The 16,896-nt window shown below is 44.4% G+C and overlaps 2 protein-coding genes across 8 annotated transcripts in view; one reads left to right on the top strand and one right to left on the bottom strand.

Moving 5' to 3' along the window:
• tnni3k (TNNI3 interacting kinase) overlaps positions 1–8,366 on the top strand; it is a 45,527-nt gene extending 37,161 nt beyond the window's left edge. For 3 of the 4 annotated variants that reach the window (XM_046871269.1, XM_046871264.1, XM_046871270.1), the window contains 2 exons: positions 7,525–7,604; positions 7,695–8,366. In XM_046871269.1, the coding sequence (XP_046727225.1) occupies positions 7,525–7,604; positions 7,695–7,768 (154 nt within the window). In that variant the 3' untranslated portion in view covers positions 7,769–8,366. The remainder of the gene's footprint in view (positions 1–7,524; positions 7,605–7,694) is intronic. The other variant, XM_046871265.1, reaches the window with a different exon arrangement.
• Positions 8,367–8,494: 128 nt separating this feature from the next.
• Positions 8,495–16,896, bottom strand: part of erich3 (glutamate-rich 3) — a 49,593-nt gene continuing 41,191 nt past the window's right edge. For all 4 annotated transcript variants that reach the window (XM_046872289.1, XM_046872288.1, XM_046872290.1 and 1 more), the window contains 5 exons: positions 16,228–16,409; positions 15,775–15,921; positions 15,174–15,668; positions 13,611–13,742; positions 8,495–13,404 (listed from right to left, as the gene is read on the bottom strand). In XM_046872289.1, coding sequence (XP_046728245.1) covers positions 11,150–13,404; positions 13,611–13,742; positions 15,174–15,668; positions 15,775–15,921; positions 16,228–16,409 — 3,211 coding nt within the window. In that variant the 3' untranslated portion in view covers positions 8,495–11,149. The remainder of the gene's footprint in view (positions 13,405–13,610; positions 13,743–15,173; positions 15,669–15,774; positions 15,922–16,227; positions 16,410–16,896) is intronic.

Below are 16,896 nucleotides of genomic sequence, written 5' to 3'. Positions count from 1 at the left end.
CGCACGGAAGGACCGATATTGGTAAGCTTAGCCCCGAAAGCAACCTCAGGAACCTCCCGTGCGCGGTGAAGGACGGCTGCATGGGAGCATGCAACCTCCAGATCTAGCGTATGACAAATCAGTCCTTGGACTTGACCTGAGACACAACCTCTCTAAACGAGAAACCTGAACCCGAGCCTCAAAAGTGAGTGGTTCAAGTAGCAGAGATCCAGAATGGGACGCAACCCACCGTCCTTCTTGAACAACGAAGCACGGGCTGTAGCAGCCTGACTCGCAAACTGAGGGGGAACCACCTCGATGGCCCCTTTCCCCAGGGTGTGCGCACTTCCTGTTCCAGGACCAGAGCCTGCACGGGTCCCGCCAGGCGGGACACACCCGTCGAGCCGGGAGGAGAAGATGCGAACCGAATCGCGCAACCCTTCTTCACAGTACGCAGGACCCCGAGAGACTCAGGCAGCCCTAAGACTGACAGAAAGTCCCCACAGGAGAACCAACCCCTCGGGGCTGGCCCCGACCCACTCAGAGTGGCTGGGCGGTGCTCTGCAGCCGACCACACCTCCTGAGGCGGCGGAACCCCGTCCTCAGCGATCATGCGGGCGGAATACGGGAGCAAACCGCTGGAGAAGCTGCGCCTGAACACGACCCGTGGCAGGGCTAACAGACAGTCCTCCTGAACCCAAGCGGCAGGAGCAGCGTACTGCGGCCGTTGAAGCCTCCTGAGGCGGCGGAACCCCGTCCGCAGCGATCATACGGGCGGAATACGGGAGCAAACCGCTGGAAGCTGCGCCTGAACACAACCCGTGGCAGGGCTAACAGACAGACCTCCTGAACCCGAATGGCAGGAGCAGCGTACTGCGGCCGTGAAGCCCCTGAGGCGGCGGATGACTCTCATCCGCAACGAACTGTCGGCGGAAATAAGGGAGTTAACCGCCAGAGGAGGCAGCGTCCGAACACCCTGTGGCAGGGCCGACAGACCGGCCTCGGCGGTGCCAGGGAGGGCGAGCACCGTAGCATGAGGTGCGCACCGCCTCAAAATGCAAGCCATCAGGCCTACGCACCACAGCCCGTTCACCAGAGGCGAGGACGACCCTCAGGCCGTCCAGCCCCTCCTCGGGCTTAGAGAGTCGCCAGGGGCCCTAGGACCGCCCAGCGGAGTCGGGTGGCAACACTCTCACCGGGCTATCTCGCTGTGCCTGGACGTACCAGGCGCGGCTGCCGCTGAGCAGCCCCATCGGAGCAGTGAGGAACTACCACTGAAATGCCACCACGGCCTCCTGAACCCGCCAGCAATCACCCTTACCCACAGCGTCACCAGGTCAGGCCAGGAGGGACACCATGACGCTCAGAAGGAAGCTCGCATCATCCCCCATAGCAGGCCAGCCTGGTATGCCTGCAACACACTCATCGTGTGGAAGCAACCTGTAGCCTGACCTGCCACGCAGCGCTACCCACCAGAGCCAAGCGGCGCTTCGTAGGCAAACCGATAGCCGTCACAGACGCAACACTCGGGGAGAGATAGCTAGCTAGCGTCTCTACCACAAGCGGCAACGTCCCGTAGCCGCGCCACGCAGCTCCAATAACATTCGCGCTGGCGAAGAACATCGGAAAAGCACGGCGTCCACGGGCCTCCCAGGACCCAGACACCTCGGTGCGCAGATCAGGGGAGGCGCTGAGGCTGTGACACAGTGCAGGAAATGCACAACCAGCTCACTGGCGCGCTGCTCCGCCACACGACCGGCCAAGCTAATCCAGCTCGGACCGGCCCGTGCCACGACCACAAGGAGCTCCATATACAGCACAGGCTGTGAGGAGTCCGCAGGCTCGCCAGCATCCACCAGCTCAACCTCCTCGGAGAGAGACATGTAATGCTGCGCCGCCCGCACCGGGAGAAGAAGCAGCCGCCAGGCGTGCTTCCCCTAATGTCCCGAAATTTATTCCACCTCGGAGGAAGAAATACGGAGCACCGCGTCACACACACCGGGAAAAGAACCGATACCAAACGAGCGCCTCCCGGGAACGGGAGCTCGGCTAGCAGCCGAGCGCATAGCCACACGGCTAAAGCTAACAGCCGATACCATCGAGCCAAAGCCTCGAGGAGGCGTTTACCTCGAGAGCGCTCTCTGAAATTCTCCCACCTCGGAGGAAGAATACGGAGCACCGCGAACGCACCGGGGGAAGAACCGTTACCAAACAAGCGCAATCCCCAGGGAACGGGAGCTCGGCTAGCAGCCGGAGCGCATAGCCACACGGCTAAATGCTAACAGCCGATACCATCGAGAGCCAAGCCGCGAGGAAGAGCGCTCACCTCGGAGAGCGCTCCCCGAAATTCACCCACCTCGGAGGAAGAATACGGAGCACCGCGAACGCACCGGGGGAAGAACCGTTACCAAACAAGCGCAATCCCCAGGGAACGGGAGCTCGGCTAGCAGCCGGGAGCGCATAGCCACACGGCTAAATGCTAACAGCCGATACCATCGAGAGCCAAGCCGCGAGGAAGAGCGCTCACCTCGGAGAGCGCTCCCCGAAATTCACCCACCTCGGAGGAAGAATACGGAGCACCGCGAACGCACGGGAAGAACCGTTTCAAACGAGCGCAATCCCGGGAACGGAGCTCGCCTCGCAGCCGGAGCGCATAGCCACACGGCTAAATGCTAACAACCGATACCCTCGAGCCGACTAAGCACGCTCCTAAGCTAAGCAAACAACACATCGGCTGCGTGTCACCCCCCCGAAATGAATCGGGGCAAGCAGGAGACACGCAGACGGAATTTTGCCTGCATATAAGCTCATGACTGCACAGATAACACACTCAAAGCGCTTACCTGAACGAGCAGAAGCTAATGTCGCTACCACCGCACAGCCATCTTGTAGCTTCCTGGTTTACGCGACGTCGCCTGTCTATGACGTCACGGCTTGCCTATTGGCTAGATTTCACACGTGGTTCAGAGCGTGGTCACGCAGGGGCGTTCCCATAGCGTTTCGACGCAGCTCGAGTTCCTGAAGGGGAACTGAAGCTTGTTTATTAATGATGCAGGACATCCACCTAGTAACGCATTACAGTAGTCTATTCTGGAGGTCATAAACGCATGGACGAGCTTCTCTGCATCGGATATAGACAACATATTTCTTAGCTTAGAAATATTTCTAAGGTGAAAGAAGGCTGTTTTTGTAACTTGGTTAATATGATTTTTAAAAGATAAGTTGCTCTAAAATAACTCCCAGATCTTTTACTGTTGAACTAGTGGTTACAGAGCATCCGTCCAAATGCAGGTTGAGATGCTGGTGCTTCTGTATACTAGTTTTTGGGCCGATGAGCAAAATCTCTGTCTTATCAGAATTTAAAAGTAGAAAGTTATGGGTCATCCAGTCTCTTATTTCCTTAACACACTCAGTTATCCGAGTTAATTGAGCTGTATCGCCTGGTTTAGATGAGATATATAGCTGAGTATCATCAGCATAACAATGGAAGCTAATTCCATGCCTTCTAATAATATTTCCTAAGGGAAGCATGTATATTGTGAAGAGCAGGGGTCCTAGAACTGAACCTTGTGGCACGCCATAGTTCACTAGCATTAACCTGGATAGCTCTCCATTTAAAGCACAATATGTGTGGAGAATGAGGGGTATAAAAGATATACTATGTATGTATAATTGTACAGAAGTTATATACAGTGTCTATACAGTGATCTAACAGTTTGTGAATGGGATGTGAAGAGTCCTAGATAATGTTGTGCAGACATCTGCTATGGTAAATGTGTTTAATGGCAGGTAGTTGGGTGCTAGTGATGCATCGGGCGGTTTCGACCACCCTTTGCAGGGCTTTGGGTTCACACACAGTGGAGCCTCCACAGTGATTGAGTTGGGCAGGATGCTCTCGATGCATCGGTAGAAACTCGTTAAAATCCCTAGGGACAGATGAGCTTTCTTGAGACTCCTCAAGATGTACAGTCATTGTTGTGCTTTCCTAACCAGAGCTGAAGTGTTCTGGTGCCAGGACAGATTCTCAGAGATGTGAACTCCCAGGAACTTAAAGCTGGAGACTCGCTCTACATTAGTTCTATTGATGTTGACTGGGAAATGTCATGTCTCCTGCTGTTGGATTTATGAAAGTCCACAATGAGCTCTTTAGTCTTCGAGGCAGTGAGGGTCAAGTTATTGGTGGCACACCATGCTGTCAGGCTTCGGATCTCTTCCCTATAGGCCGTTTCGTCATTTTTGCTGATCTGGCAGACCACGGTGGTGTCATCTGCATACTTGATGAAGATGTTGGAGTTATGCAGAGGAGCACAGTCGTGGGTGAACAAGGAGTAGAGTAGTGAGCTCAGAACACAGCCTTATGGGATGCGAGTTTTCAGAATGAGGGTTGAGGATACCTGGTTGCCCAACCTAACAGATTGAGATCTGTTGTTGAGAAAGTCCAGAATCCATCTGCAAGTGGAGGTGCAGTGATCAGTACAGTGGGGAGGACTGTATTGAATGCAGAGCTAAAGTCAATGAACAGCATTCTAATGTAGGTGTTGCTTTTATCCAGGTGGGTGAGGGCTGAATGAAGAGCTGTGGACACTGCATCCTCTGTCGATCTGTTTGGGCAATAGGCAAACTGTTGTGGGTCCAGTGTAGGTGGTAGGCCCACAGTGAGGTGATTCAGGACCAGTTTCTCAAAGCACTTCATAGCGATAGGGGTGAGTGCAACTGGGCGAAAGTCCTTCAGTCATTCGGGAGCTGAGTGCTTAGGCACTGGTATGATGGTTGTGGTCTTTAGGCATGTAGAAACCGTGGCGACCAGGGACAGGTTGAAAATGTCAGTAAAAACCTGTGCCAGTTGTCCAGCGCATGCTCTGAGAACATGTCCCAGTATGCCGTCCAGGCCAGCTGCCTTGCATGCATCCACTCTGCCAAAAGCTGAATAGACATCTGTTGTTGAGAGTGAAAGTGAACTGTGAGCAGTAGAAATGTCCTAGGCCTTGATTGAAATGAGCAAAAAAGTAATTGAGTTCGTCTGGTTGGAAGGCACTGCTGGTTGGTTAGGATTGAGCTGTTTGTTTGTAGTCTGTGATGGTCAGGATGCCTTTCCACATGCGTCTGGGGTCAGAGTTGTGGCAGTAATCCTCTATGTTAAGTTTGAATGCAAGCTTGGCTCTCCTGATGCCTCTTTTTTATGTTGTCCCTGGCTCTGTTATAGTCCTCTGCACTGGCAGATTTAAAAACAGCATCTCTTGCTTTCAACAGAAGACGGACTTCAGAGTTCATCCACGGCTGATTGGGAAAGCATTTTACGTGTTTAATGGTAGTGACATTGTCAATGCACATGTTGATATGGTCCAAAACAGATGATGTGTAAATGTCCATGTCTGTGTGAGAGTCCAGTGTAGCCTGTGAGTCAAACATGTTCCAGTCAGTACCCTGAAACTTTTGCTGTAGAGAAGAAATGGCTCCCTTGGGCCATATCTTTACTGTCCTCACAGCTTGTTTCACCCGTTTGATCAGTGGTGTGTATTTGCGTAGCATGAACAAAGAGAGGTGATCAGACTGACCCAAGTAGGGGAGGGGAATGGCCGTGTATGCCCCAGGTATGTTTGTGTATACCTGATCCATTGTTTTGTCCCCTCTGGTAGGGCAGGAGACATTATGGTGAAATTTTGGTAGAACAGATTGGAGTGGTTTAAATCTCCAGCAAAAATGATAGCTCTTTCGGGATGTGCAGACTGTTGTTTGCTAATAGCTGCATGCAGTTCCTCAATAGCTAGTTTAGCGTTAGTATCCGGAGGAATGTACACCGCAGTAACAACAATGGCTGAGAATTCTCTTGGTAAATAAAAGGGTCTGCACTTAATCATCAAATACTCTAAATAAACAGAGTAATGACTTTTAGTAACAGTAGATTCTGTGCATAATGGCTTGTTAACATAAATGCACAGACCTCCACCTCTGCTCTTACCTAGAGTCCTCTGCCGTCCTGTCCGCCGAGCTGGATCAGCGGTCTGCTGTGTCCCCAAAGGAGTTCAAAGTTCGTTGAAAGCCCCTCTCTGTAGTTGTGACCGATGTCTAACAATGTTTGTCGGCTGTATGAGATATGTGCAAGCCTGTTCTGAGTAAATAAACTTGCAGATAGTGGACAAATTACTACCGAATCGCAAAATCTGTAGAGACGTTGGGCCTTGCGTTGTGCACATGCTGCCATCTTGGTCTACCCTACTCAGCTGGAGACAAGCTACTTGCACTATTCTGTATTGATAAAAATACACAGGCCAGCACCACAAGTACCACACAGAGCTGCATTTCTGTCGGCACAAAACGCAGGTAGTCCATCTAGCTGAATGGTAGCATATAGAACTTTGCCGATGAGCCACGTCTCTGTGAGAACAAAGTCTCTAAACTCTTGCCGTGTAGTCCGTTTGTCCAGGGAGTAAACGTTTGAAAGTAGAATGAACGGGAGAGGTGAATGGCTAGGGTTAGCCTATGGCCTAGCACCGACGTTCCCTCTCCCAGCCATTAGCATCGAGGACTGGGGGCCTGGTCTTTGTAGCCGAGCTCGCAGCAAGCTGAGGTTGCAAAGGTTATTGAGTACATCATCATGCAGATTTGTATACATGAACACAGCTGTCTTCGGTGTCCATTTACTTGGAAAAATTGGGCTAAAAAAGGGCATGATTTTGGATCTAGAAAGGCCGCTGCACCGCCATAAAGGGTTCCAGTCAAGATATGTACTTACCTGAGTACATACCTCAGTATTAATCTCATCATTTACCTTAACTTCACTAACTTATATCTTATCACTTATCTCAGTATTCATTAAATTTTTACCTCATTATTAACCTCGGTAGTTATCTCAGTACTTACCGCAGTATTTATCTATTTTACTCAGTATTTATTTTAGTATGTTCATCAGTATTTTACACTGTATTTACCTTAGTACTTACTTCATTACTTACCTCAGCATTTATTATAATTTGCCTGTCTTTAACTCAGTATATTCGTCACTATTTACCAATTTTCTTTATCTTAGTATTAATCTCAGTACTTACTTTAATGTCTTTTTTTAGTCAATATGTACCTTAGTATTTACTTAACTCAGTATTTACCTCATTATTTTACCTCATTCCTTACTTTTAAATTTATAGCATTTTGGTATACTTTTAAAGCAACTTACAACTGCACCTTTTGATCGAAGTAGGTGTGGCGGGTCATATTTAAACAAAAGTTCACTCAGATACTGTAGTGTGGGGTTTAATTAGGAGCCTGTAGACCGAATAAAACAGGGGTGATATTTTCTGAAGTAAACACTCAGTAATCTGGCATGAAGTGTAAGTGTTTGAGACTATAATCAGGTGTTGAGCTGCAGATGAAGCCATTAGCAGTAATTACAGCATGTCTGCATTCTGTCTTCCCCTGGTGGTGAGTCAGAGCCTTTTACATTATAATATATGTAACAGTATGATTTAAGTGTGTGTGTGTGTGTGTGTGTGTGTGTGTGTGTGTGTGTGTGTGTGTGTGTGTGTGTTGTTAATTCTTGTTGTTTATCAGCAGTTCTGGACGCCGTTCCTCTCAGGGTCTGTCTCTGGATGAGCTAAGGAGAAACATGCAGTTCCCAATTGACAGAAATGGTGTGTGTGTGTGTGTGTGTGTGTGTGTGTGTGTGTGTGCATGCATTCGTGTGTGTGTGTGTGTAACAGCCTGTATGTTATCTGTTGCAGGTTATGTATCGGATCCCTTGAGCACTATGAGGTTTCACTCCAGCAGCAACACCAGTCTTGAGGACGCCAACTAACACACACACACACACACCAATGTGTGTGTAATTTTAATTGAATAAAATTGTTTTTGTGTTAATATTAAAATAAATGCATAAAAATTAAACACTAAATATTTTTTATTTTTATTTTTCAAGTCACTCAATCACACTGCAAGAGGAAAAACAGGTCAAAGGTCAACTTCAATTCAAATCTTGTAGTTACACTAGTGGGAGTTTCACATCACCATTTACACACACACCAATATGCACCAATAAACACAGACACACACACACACACACACACACACACACACACACACAAACACACACACACATGTTGAGTACACACATGTTTAATGGGATATGTGCACTTTTTGGACCACTATTTTGGTTGAGGCTTAACCAATTCAACACACACAGGAGTGTGCATTATCGTGTGTGTGTGTGTGTGTGTGTGTGTGTATGTATGTGTCAGACACAGTATAAATAATACAGTCAGGATTCAGTGGTGTCTGATTTCAGTCTAAATGAATAAATTCACAAACTCCCTTGAATAATAATAATCTTCTTCTACTTTCTCTCCTACTGATATACCCCATGTCTCTCCTCTGCACATGTCCAAACCATCTCAATCTCGGCTCTCTCACCTTGTCACCAAAACATCCTACATGGGCTGTCCCTCTAATAAACTCATTTCTAATCTTGTCCATCATCGTCACTCCCAACGAAAACCTTAACATCTTCAGCTCTGCTACCTCCCGCTCCGCCTCCTGTCTTTTACTCAATGCCACTGTCTCTAATCCATACAACATCTCAGGTCTCACCACAGTCCTACCCTTGAATAATAATAATAATGATAATAATAATAAATGAAGATTTGATGCAGATGGTGTAGATGATGGAGAGGTTTTGTTTAAAAGCTCATGTGATAAAGTGGCAGCACAGTGTGGTTATTATACTGAATTAGGGCTGGGCGATAAATCGATTTTATCAATTAACTCGAATGTGTAGTTTACATCGATCTGTTTTAATAAAAATCGGGGTTCTCTTTAATGTCCGCCGACGTTCCCCTCTGGGCTCCAATACTGAATGCTTGCTAACAACACAAAATTATTATAATTAATAAACATTTTTATTGCTACTGTTCACATTTATGTCCAGAGAAGCCAAGCAGTCAACTGTGAACTTGAGCCAATTAAGCAGATGAATAAATAAATAAATAAATAAATAAATAAATAAATAAATAAATAAATAAATAAATGTTTTAGATGATGAGAGAAATGCAGCAGGACATATAGTTCTAAAAAAACGTCTCAAGGTTACATATGTAACGCTGGCTCCCTGAGGGAATGAGACACTGCGTCAACAATGCTTTGGGAACGCTTCCACGTTGTCCATGCTCCGAATCACGTCCGAATCACCAGACTCCATCCCGGCAAACTCTCTCCAGAACTCCTAAAAGCAGCACGATGGGGGAAAGGCATACAGGTGTAGCCTCGGCCACGCCTGAGCCAAATGGTCCAGCCCGAGGGGGGCTGGAGTTGTAAGGGAGAACCAGAGGGGACAGTGCGACATCTCATGGGTCCCAAACAGGTCCACTTTAGCCCTGCCAAAATCTCCCAGATCTGCTCCACCACTTGAGGGTGGAGCCGCCATGGCTCTTGTCTTAAAAGGGGTTCTGCTACTTCATTTAGACGGCCCGGGATATATGCCACTCTCAACTAACAACACAGGGCCCTGAAATCAGAACCCAGGATCTCTCCAGACATCTAGGGCACGTAGGGCTCGCCGTGTAACCTTGATTGTATGGAGGGGATTGCCTCTCCGAGAGAACCTCAGGTCCTGAGCCACCACTGAAGGGGTCTCATGTGCAGGAGGCCAAATGGAACCACATAAGCCTCAGCAGTCTCTGGAACTGCTTGACAGTGAGTGACTGTCCTTCTCTAATCCTCCTGACGGCCGAAAGGATGGACACAACGCGGGCAGGAGACAGCTGCTCACACATAAGGGTCGAATCCCATATGATGCCTAAATAAGTGGTTCTCTGTAATAGAGAAAGCACACTCTTTTTGGCGTTCAACCGTAACACCAGTTCCTTCATGTGAGTGAAAATGACATCTCAATGCCGGACTGCCAAATGCTCTGATTGAGCTAGTATCAACCAATCGTCGATATAGTTTACATGTCGATGTATGCGGATGCCCTGAAGTCTCACGCTTCATGAAGGTGCGGGATAAGAGAGCAAGAATGGAAGGACCCGAAATGGAAGGACCCGATATTGGTACTCTGGAACTTCCTGTGCGAAGGAAGGATGGATACATGAAATTATGCATCCTTTAGATCTATTGTGACAAACCAGTCCTCGGATCTAATCTGCGACATGACCTGCTTGAGGGTCAGCATCTTTAACCTGAGTCTCCTTAGTGAGCAGTTCAGCTAACGTTGAAGAACATTGCCTCTCTGTCTGATTGAAGGACCACCTTAATGGCCTCTTTCCTCAAGAGAGTGTTTACTTCTTGTTCCATGACCAGAGCCTGCTTGGGTCCCACCGCGTAATAAGGTGCACCACGCCCTTTCCTGACAAAGTCCCCATAATGGACTTCTTGGTGCAAAGCCCTCTTATTGAAAATGACAGTCCTTAGATCTGTCATTTCACGGGGTTTCAGCCCAGACACAACGCTCTGTAACTGAACCTTCCGATGACGGGAGGTGCTGCGATGTTACTGGGGCTGCGCGCACCGAGTTGCTGAATAGACCAGTCGGCATAAGTGGGGCATCCAGCAAGGTGTGCAGACATGCAGCCGCTTGACCTGCTGAGGCGAAAGCCCTACCCACCACTGCCGACGTGTTACGTGGGGACTTGGTGGGCAGTGTCAGGGGACGATGTGACACTCGGGGAGAGATAGCTAGCCAGCAGCTCTTCAACCCAGGGCACCGACCCATAATCATGATCTTTCAGTCAGATAATGTTGGAATACAACACGGATTTATGACTAAAAATGTGGGCTAAATACGGCTTAACCCAGGACCTGGCTCAGTGTGCAGTTTCGGAAAGAACAACAGACCCCGACGTGGAGGTTGTAACGTAGGCTGCAGAAAGCACTCGTAGAGTTTACTGGATGGAGAGGCTTTCTGCTCATCAGCAGCTTTCTGCCCATCTAGATTGGCAATTGCACAAGTCACAGCTACACTCCTCTACTTCCGGAGTGCTTCGGAGGAGGAGAGGCAAAGTGTGGACAGATTCCACACGTGGTTCAATGCATGGACAATGCAGAAGCGCTCCCAAAGTGTTGTTGACACAGCTCAAGTTCCTGAAAGGGAACCATGGTTCCTCCTGACTCAGCTCCAGGTGGGGTTTTGTAGTTCTGGTGCAGATCAGGAATTATGGAGAAGCTGAGATCAGGGTAACAGATGATGCTATGTCTTAGCTGAAATGTTCATGATGTTATTTACATTTTCATGATCTTCTTGGTTCATTTCCATAACCTCAGCATTTACTGCCTTTTCTTCATCCCGGATCTTTATCCCATCCAGTGGCTCAACAAATGTCTCAAAATAGTTTGAGGCTTGGTGAAAGTTAACCCAATTGCTTACCAGCTCTCCTTGATTTGTCTGAGGAGCCACAATAAGTTCAGCTTCTCTCTCCTCTTTTCTGAGAGCCAGAAGTTTCTCCAGTGGCTGAGATTCTTCTGAAGGACAAGTGCTATCTTCTACACTCCTGGTTTCTTCAGCATTTTCAACACTTTTGTCTTTTTTAATATAAATAGATGACTGAATGTTATTTCCATCTATTGCTCTGATCTCTTCTTCACCACCCATGTTCTTGGGTTTTAACTCGACATCTGCAAGATCTTTTCCAGGAGATTTAGGATCTGATGAAGCTTTATACTCAGTGGCAACATTGATAATGTCCTCAGATATTACATGTGTAATGTTCTCCACCGCAGCTTTCTGCTCGTCTTTGACCTCTTCACTTGCCTCTTGCTGTTCATCGTGTTTTTTGTCATTCTGTTCTTCACCAACTTTATGCTGCACTTCTTCTTCTTCTTTAACTTCTTTTGCAGTGGTTTTCTCTAACTGTGTTTCTCTTTCTTTTTCTTCTTCTATCTCATTGTCAAAATTCATCTGTTTTTCTTTCACACCTTCTTCTTCAGTCACACCTTGGTTTTTTTTTTCTTCATTGGTCTCAGAAGTTCCCTCACTTTCCCCTAGTCCAACTACTTCCTTAAGCTCCTCCTCGTCTAGAGTAATGATTTTTTCTCTGTTTTCTATTTCAATCTCTACTGACTTTTCTTTAGGTAGTTCATCTTCATCTGTGGTTTCCTGCACAACCTCATGAACAGTCAGATTAGAGATTTCTTTCTGTTCTTTGTAGTTAACATTTTCTTGTTCCATCATTGTTTTCTGCATCTCTGCATCAGCTCCAGCAATAATAGTAAATTCTTCTCCTCTTTCAGCTATATCCTCTACCTCGTTTTCTTGAAAATATTCAGTTTCCTTTACCTCTTCATCATGCATATCATTTACCTTTTCTTTTCCTTCACTTTCAGCCAACTCTTCATGTTTTAGCTCAACATCTTCCTCTGCTGTAAGTTCTTTTTCTTGTTCTTTTCGTTCTCCCACTTTCTCCTCAGATGTATGACCAGATGAAGGGGAAGTTTTTTGGTCTGATCTGTCCTCAGTCAACTCCTGATCCTTGGTTTCTTCCTTTTTGTTTTCATCCTCCTCTTCCATTTTATTTCTTATGTTTGTCTTAACTCCATCTCCATCTTCTCCCTGCTTGCTTACTCCATCAATCTCAGGATCCCCCACTCTTTCGTCCAATTCCTCCTCCTCACCTGCCACATCTTCATCATTCACCTCACTTATTGATGAAACATTTAATTTCAATTCTGTATATTTCACATCACATGTTGTAACATAATTTTCTGTCTCCTCTGCATTTTTAAGATTTCTTGATTCTTTATCAAATGTTTCTTCTTTTTTAGCCTGACGCCCCTCTGTGGCATTATATTTAGATACCTCTTCTCCAGCACTCCTCTCTTCATCAGTTACATTCTCTATTTTACTATTCTGGTCCACATTGTCATAATTCATAGATGTTTCCTCAGGGTTCTCAGGCTGAAGCTCTGTGTTCTCTTCTACCATGAGGAACTCTTCCTTCACTGGAGTTGTCATGGTTTCTTCAGCATTTACTGAAGTTTTACTTGTAGCCTCTTTCTCTAGTTTTTGCCCAAATGATTCCTCAGATTTTGAAAGTTCTCCACCTGGTGGCTCCTCAAATTCTGGCATTTCCATCAGTTCAGGTTCCTCATTTGATTTATTCTTTTCATTTGTGAGATTGGTGACCTCATGTGTTTGTCCTTCATTATCAATTATGTTTTGCTTTACTTCTGATTTTGTGTCTTTATTCTTCTTCTCATCATCATTGTTCTTATCTTGTAACTTTTCATTGTTGCTGTTTTTGTTTTCAGTTTTTACTTCTATTTGTTTGGTGTCATTTTCTTCCTCCTCTGTTTTTGCCTCAGGTTGTGGTGTTTCATTTGTGTCCTTTTCAAGTTCCTCTTTGGGTTCCTCCATGTGTGCAACTTTTCTTTCAGCTTCTTGAAGAGGTTCAGCTTCATTTTCTTCATCGGCTGACTGCTGGGCTACGTTACTATCAGGCTCAGATCCTGAAACAAACATTAAATTAGAGTTCATAACAGATTATTTGTTAATAATTAATAGCATAACAGCTATTATTTAACTTCCAGCAGCAGGAATGTAATTTATTTTTACGATTGATTCGTTACTACAGCATTTTTATTTGTTATAGAAATCCTTATAAAGTGAAAGGGTTCGTTCCATGAACACAGCTGCAGATAATCAGAGAAGTCACCTGGACCATTCTTCATGCTCCTGACCCACATCATCTCATCCTCCTCAGTGGTGCTGTCACTCAGTTCAGGTTCAGACACACACTCAGTCATGGATAAAATGGCTTCTGCTAGCTTCTCCTGCACAGACTTGGCTTGGGTTTTACAAACATAAAATATAAAACAATAGTAGACAATTTATCTCTAAAATAAATAAAACTCATTCAATTTCACAAATCCATCAAATAAAAAAAATTAAATTCCTCCTGGATAAGGTTATATCATAATCACAAACAAAGCAACAATGAAAAAAAAAGATGATTTATGCTAAATTGACCCCCTCCAAAAAAAAAAAAAAAAAAAAAGAATAAATAAATAAATAAATAAATAAATAAATAAATAAATAAATAAATAAATAAAACAAAACCCACAAAATTAAATTTCACATTTATTTGAAATATTCATGTTTATTAGTAAATATTAAACTCAGGTCATGCAACTGATAATAAAATATACATTTCCCTGCTTAGTTCCTTGTGTTAATTTTTACATGTGGAAATTATATATTTATTTATTTTTCCACAGCGTTTTTCTGTATCTGAATATTAATAACTGTATAATAAATGATTGCCATCACGGTTATGTCTTCAAAACATACAGCCAGAGAAACCCAGAGAGGTTATTAATAAATTAAACATTTATATTTTAATATGTTTATAGTTATACATTTTGAATTTTAAAACTTCTGGAAACTTTTCACCTTCATACAGATTCTAATTATAAATCTTAAACACATTAAATCTGTCTACTAGACATGTGCTGATGATGTCACCATTCATAAAAATTATAATAAAATAAAACTTTTTAAAAAGTAACTTTTAAGTCAGATTTCATTTTATTGTAGAAATGTTAGACATTAAAGTTTTAAACAATAAAACATTAGATCATAAATAATCTAACATCAGTGCACATCCAAACAACAGTCATATAAAGAAAATATAATCACACAGAAAACTGAAGGAACAGAGCAGAGGAGAAGATTGAGATGGAAATAGTTCAGTATTTTCAGTCTTTAATAATAAAATTGACTGTATTTTAATTTCAGAAAAATAATTATCATCAAATCAATCAAAAATCTATAATTAATAATCAGTGGATTCCATTGTATTATTTTAGCTATTTTAATTTTAGATTATTTATTTTATTTCTATTTTCTGAGTGTAAAAGTCCAAAAATACTGGCACAAAAATCTAACACAAAAACAAAAAACATTAAACAAATCATTAAACATGCAAAAAAAAAAAAAACAACAGACATCCAAAAAAATAAAACATCTGATTTCCTGATGAACATTGTTTCATAAAAGAATCTTTATTCTCACAATCAAAGCTCTGAGTGACGAGGAGGACCTGACCATCTGATAAACTACAATGTAATTTGTGTTCATCACTGATATTTCAGCAAATACCTGCCAGATAGCGGCTAACAGCTAAATCGCTAACTAGTCAACAACGTTCATCAAGGAACATACACGCCATTAAAATCCACACAGTGAGAACACAGGAAAGCCTGAGGCTAATACTCACCCTGTTCTTCAAACTTATTCACATTTCCAGCTGTTCCCTCTCTGAGGTCCTCTCTGGCTTTCTCAGCTTCTATAAGTTCATCTCTTGGTTCCTCAGCTTCTCTAAGATTCTTTATGGGTTCCTCAGCTTCTTGAAGTTTCTCTATGGGTTTCTCAGCTTCTTGAAGTTCCTCTATGGGTTCCTCGGCTTCTCCAGCTTTAGCTCTAGGTTCCCCAGTTTCTTGAGGTTCCTCTCTAGGATTCTCATCCCCTCCATCTTCTTTCTCTCTTTGTCCCTCCTGGTTTTGGGTTTCCTCCTCATTGGGCAGAGACATGCTGGTCTGCAAGATTTTTGTCTCCTCTGCATGTTTTTCGAGGTTTAATGTAACTGTGCATCTCTGAAACATCACCTTCACCTCCTCTTTCTGTGCTTCATTAATCGCAATCTCATCCTCATCTACTTCACTGCTAGATGAGCTGCTGGACAGACCAGAGGAGACGGATGATGATCCTGTCACTTTTAATGGAAAAGAAATGAAAAGTGAACAGAACTCTGAATACAAACACAAGGTTTATAAATGAGTTACATTTCATTAAATAAATGTTAAAACATAACAACTGACTGTCAAACTTCAAATCATCAGTTCCGTTTTCATCCTTTCTTCTCCCATCCTCCTCTTCTCTGCTAAATAACGGAGATGTTTCATTTCCCTCATACACTCCATCATCTATGGGACCTTCATCATCAGCTTCAAAGTCTTCCTCATAACCTAACACACAACGGCAGCTGCAGCTTTATTAAGAATATATATACGGCTGTTCATTCATCAAATATCCAACAGCCAATCACATGGCAGCAGCACAATGTCTAATCTCCTCACATCAAACATTAGAATCAGGAATAATGTGACTTGGACATGAGTGTAGGCTCATTGGAACTAAACAGCTGAAGATTTAAAAAAAAGCAAATGATGTTTGTCTGATCTTTAGCTGTCTGATGTTTGATTATAGCTCTCAAGTTTGTGAAATTATTTATATTTTGAACTTAATCGAAGGTTATTTGTACACTAGCATACCGTTTTTGTGTTTGTGCTCCTGGTTGGTGTTTTTCTTGGTCTCAGTTTCGTGTGATTGGCTGGATTCAGACTGCAAGTGTTTTTCCTCTTCTTCCTTTCCCCAGGATTTGGAGGTAAGTGGGTCATTTCTTATCCTCTTTGGTGGAGTGGGTTTTTTATCCAAGCCCATTGCAATGATACACCTGGAGACCAAATTAAGTGTATTTAGGTGTGTTGTTTCTGTAACTGGATTGTGTTTACAGATAAAGCATAGTTTACCTGTAGAAGGAGCATGGCCTAAACAGAGACTGGGTTTGGGGTGTACAGGGTAGGCCTATGGTAGTTACTGCGTGGTTTGGGGTAGGCCCATGGTAGTTACTGCATAGTTTGGGGTAGGCCCGTGGTAGTAACTGCATTGTTTGGGGTAAGCCCGTGGTAGTTACTGCATGGTTTGGGGTAGGCCGGTGGTAGTTACTGCAGTGTTTGTGGTAGGCCCATGGTAGTTACTGCGTGGTTTGGGGTAGGCCCGTGGTATTTACTGCATGGTTTGGGGTAGGCCCATGGCAGTTACTGCATGGTTTGGGGTAGGCCTGTGGTAGTTAATGCAATGTTTGGGGTAGGCCCATTTTAGTTACTGCATGGATTGGGGTAAGCCTATGGTAGTTATGGCATGATTTGGGGTAGGCCTAT

Source organism: Silurus meridionalis, chromosome 17, assembly GCF_014805685.1.
Source record: "Silurus meridionalis isolate SWU-2019-XX chromosome 17, ASM1480568v1, whole genome shotgun sequence".
Lineage (NCBI taxonomy): Eukaryota > Metazoa > Chordata > Actinopteri > Siluriformes > Siluridae > Silurus > Silurus meridionalis.
The sequence above is the reverse complement of the archived record's forward strand: the minus strand, read 5'-3'. Positions and strand labels throughout refer to the sequence as shown.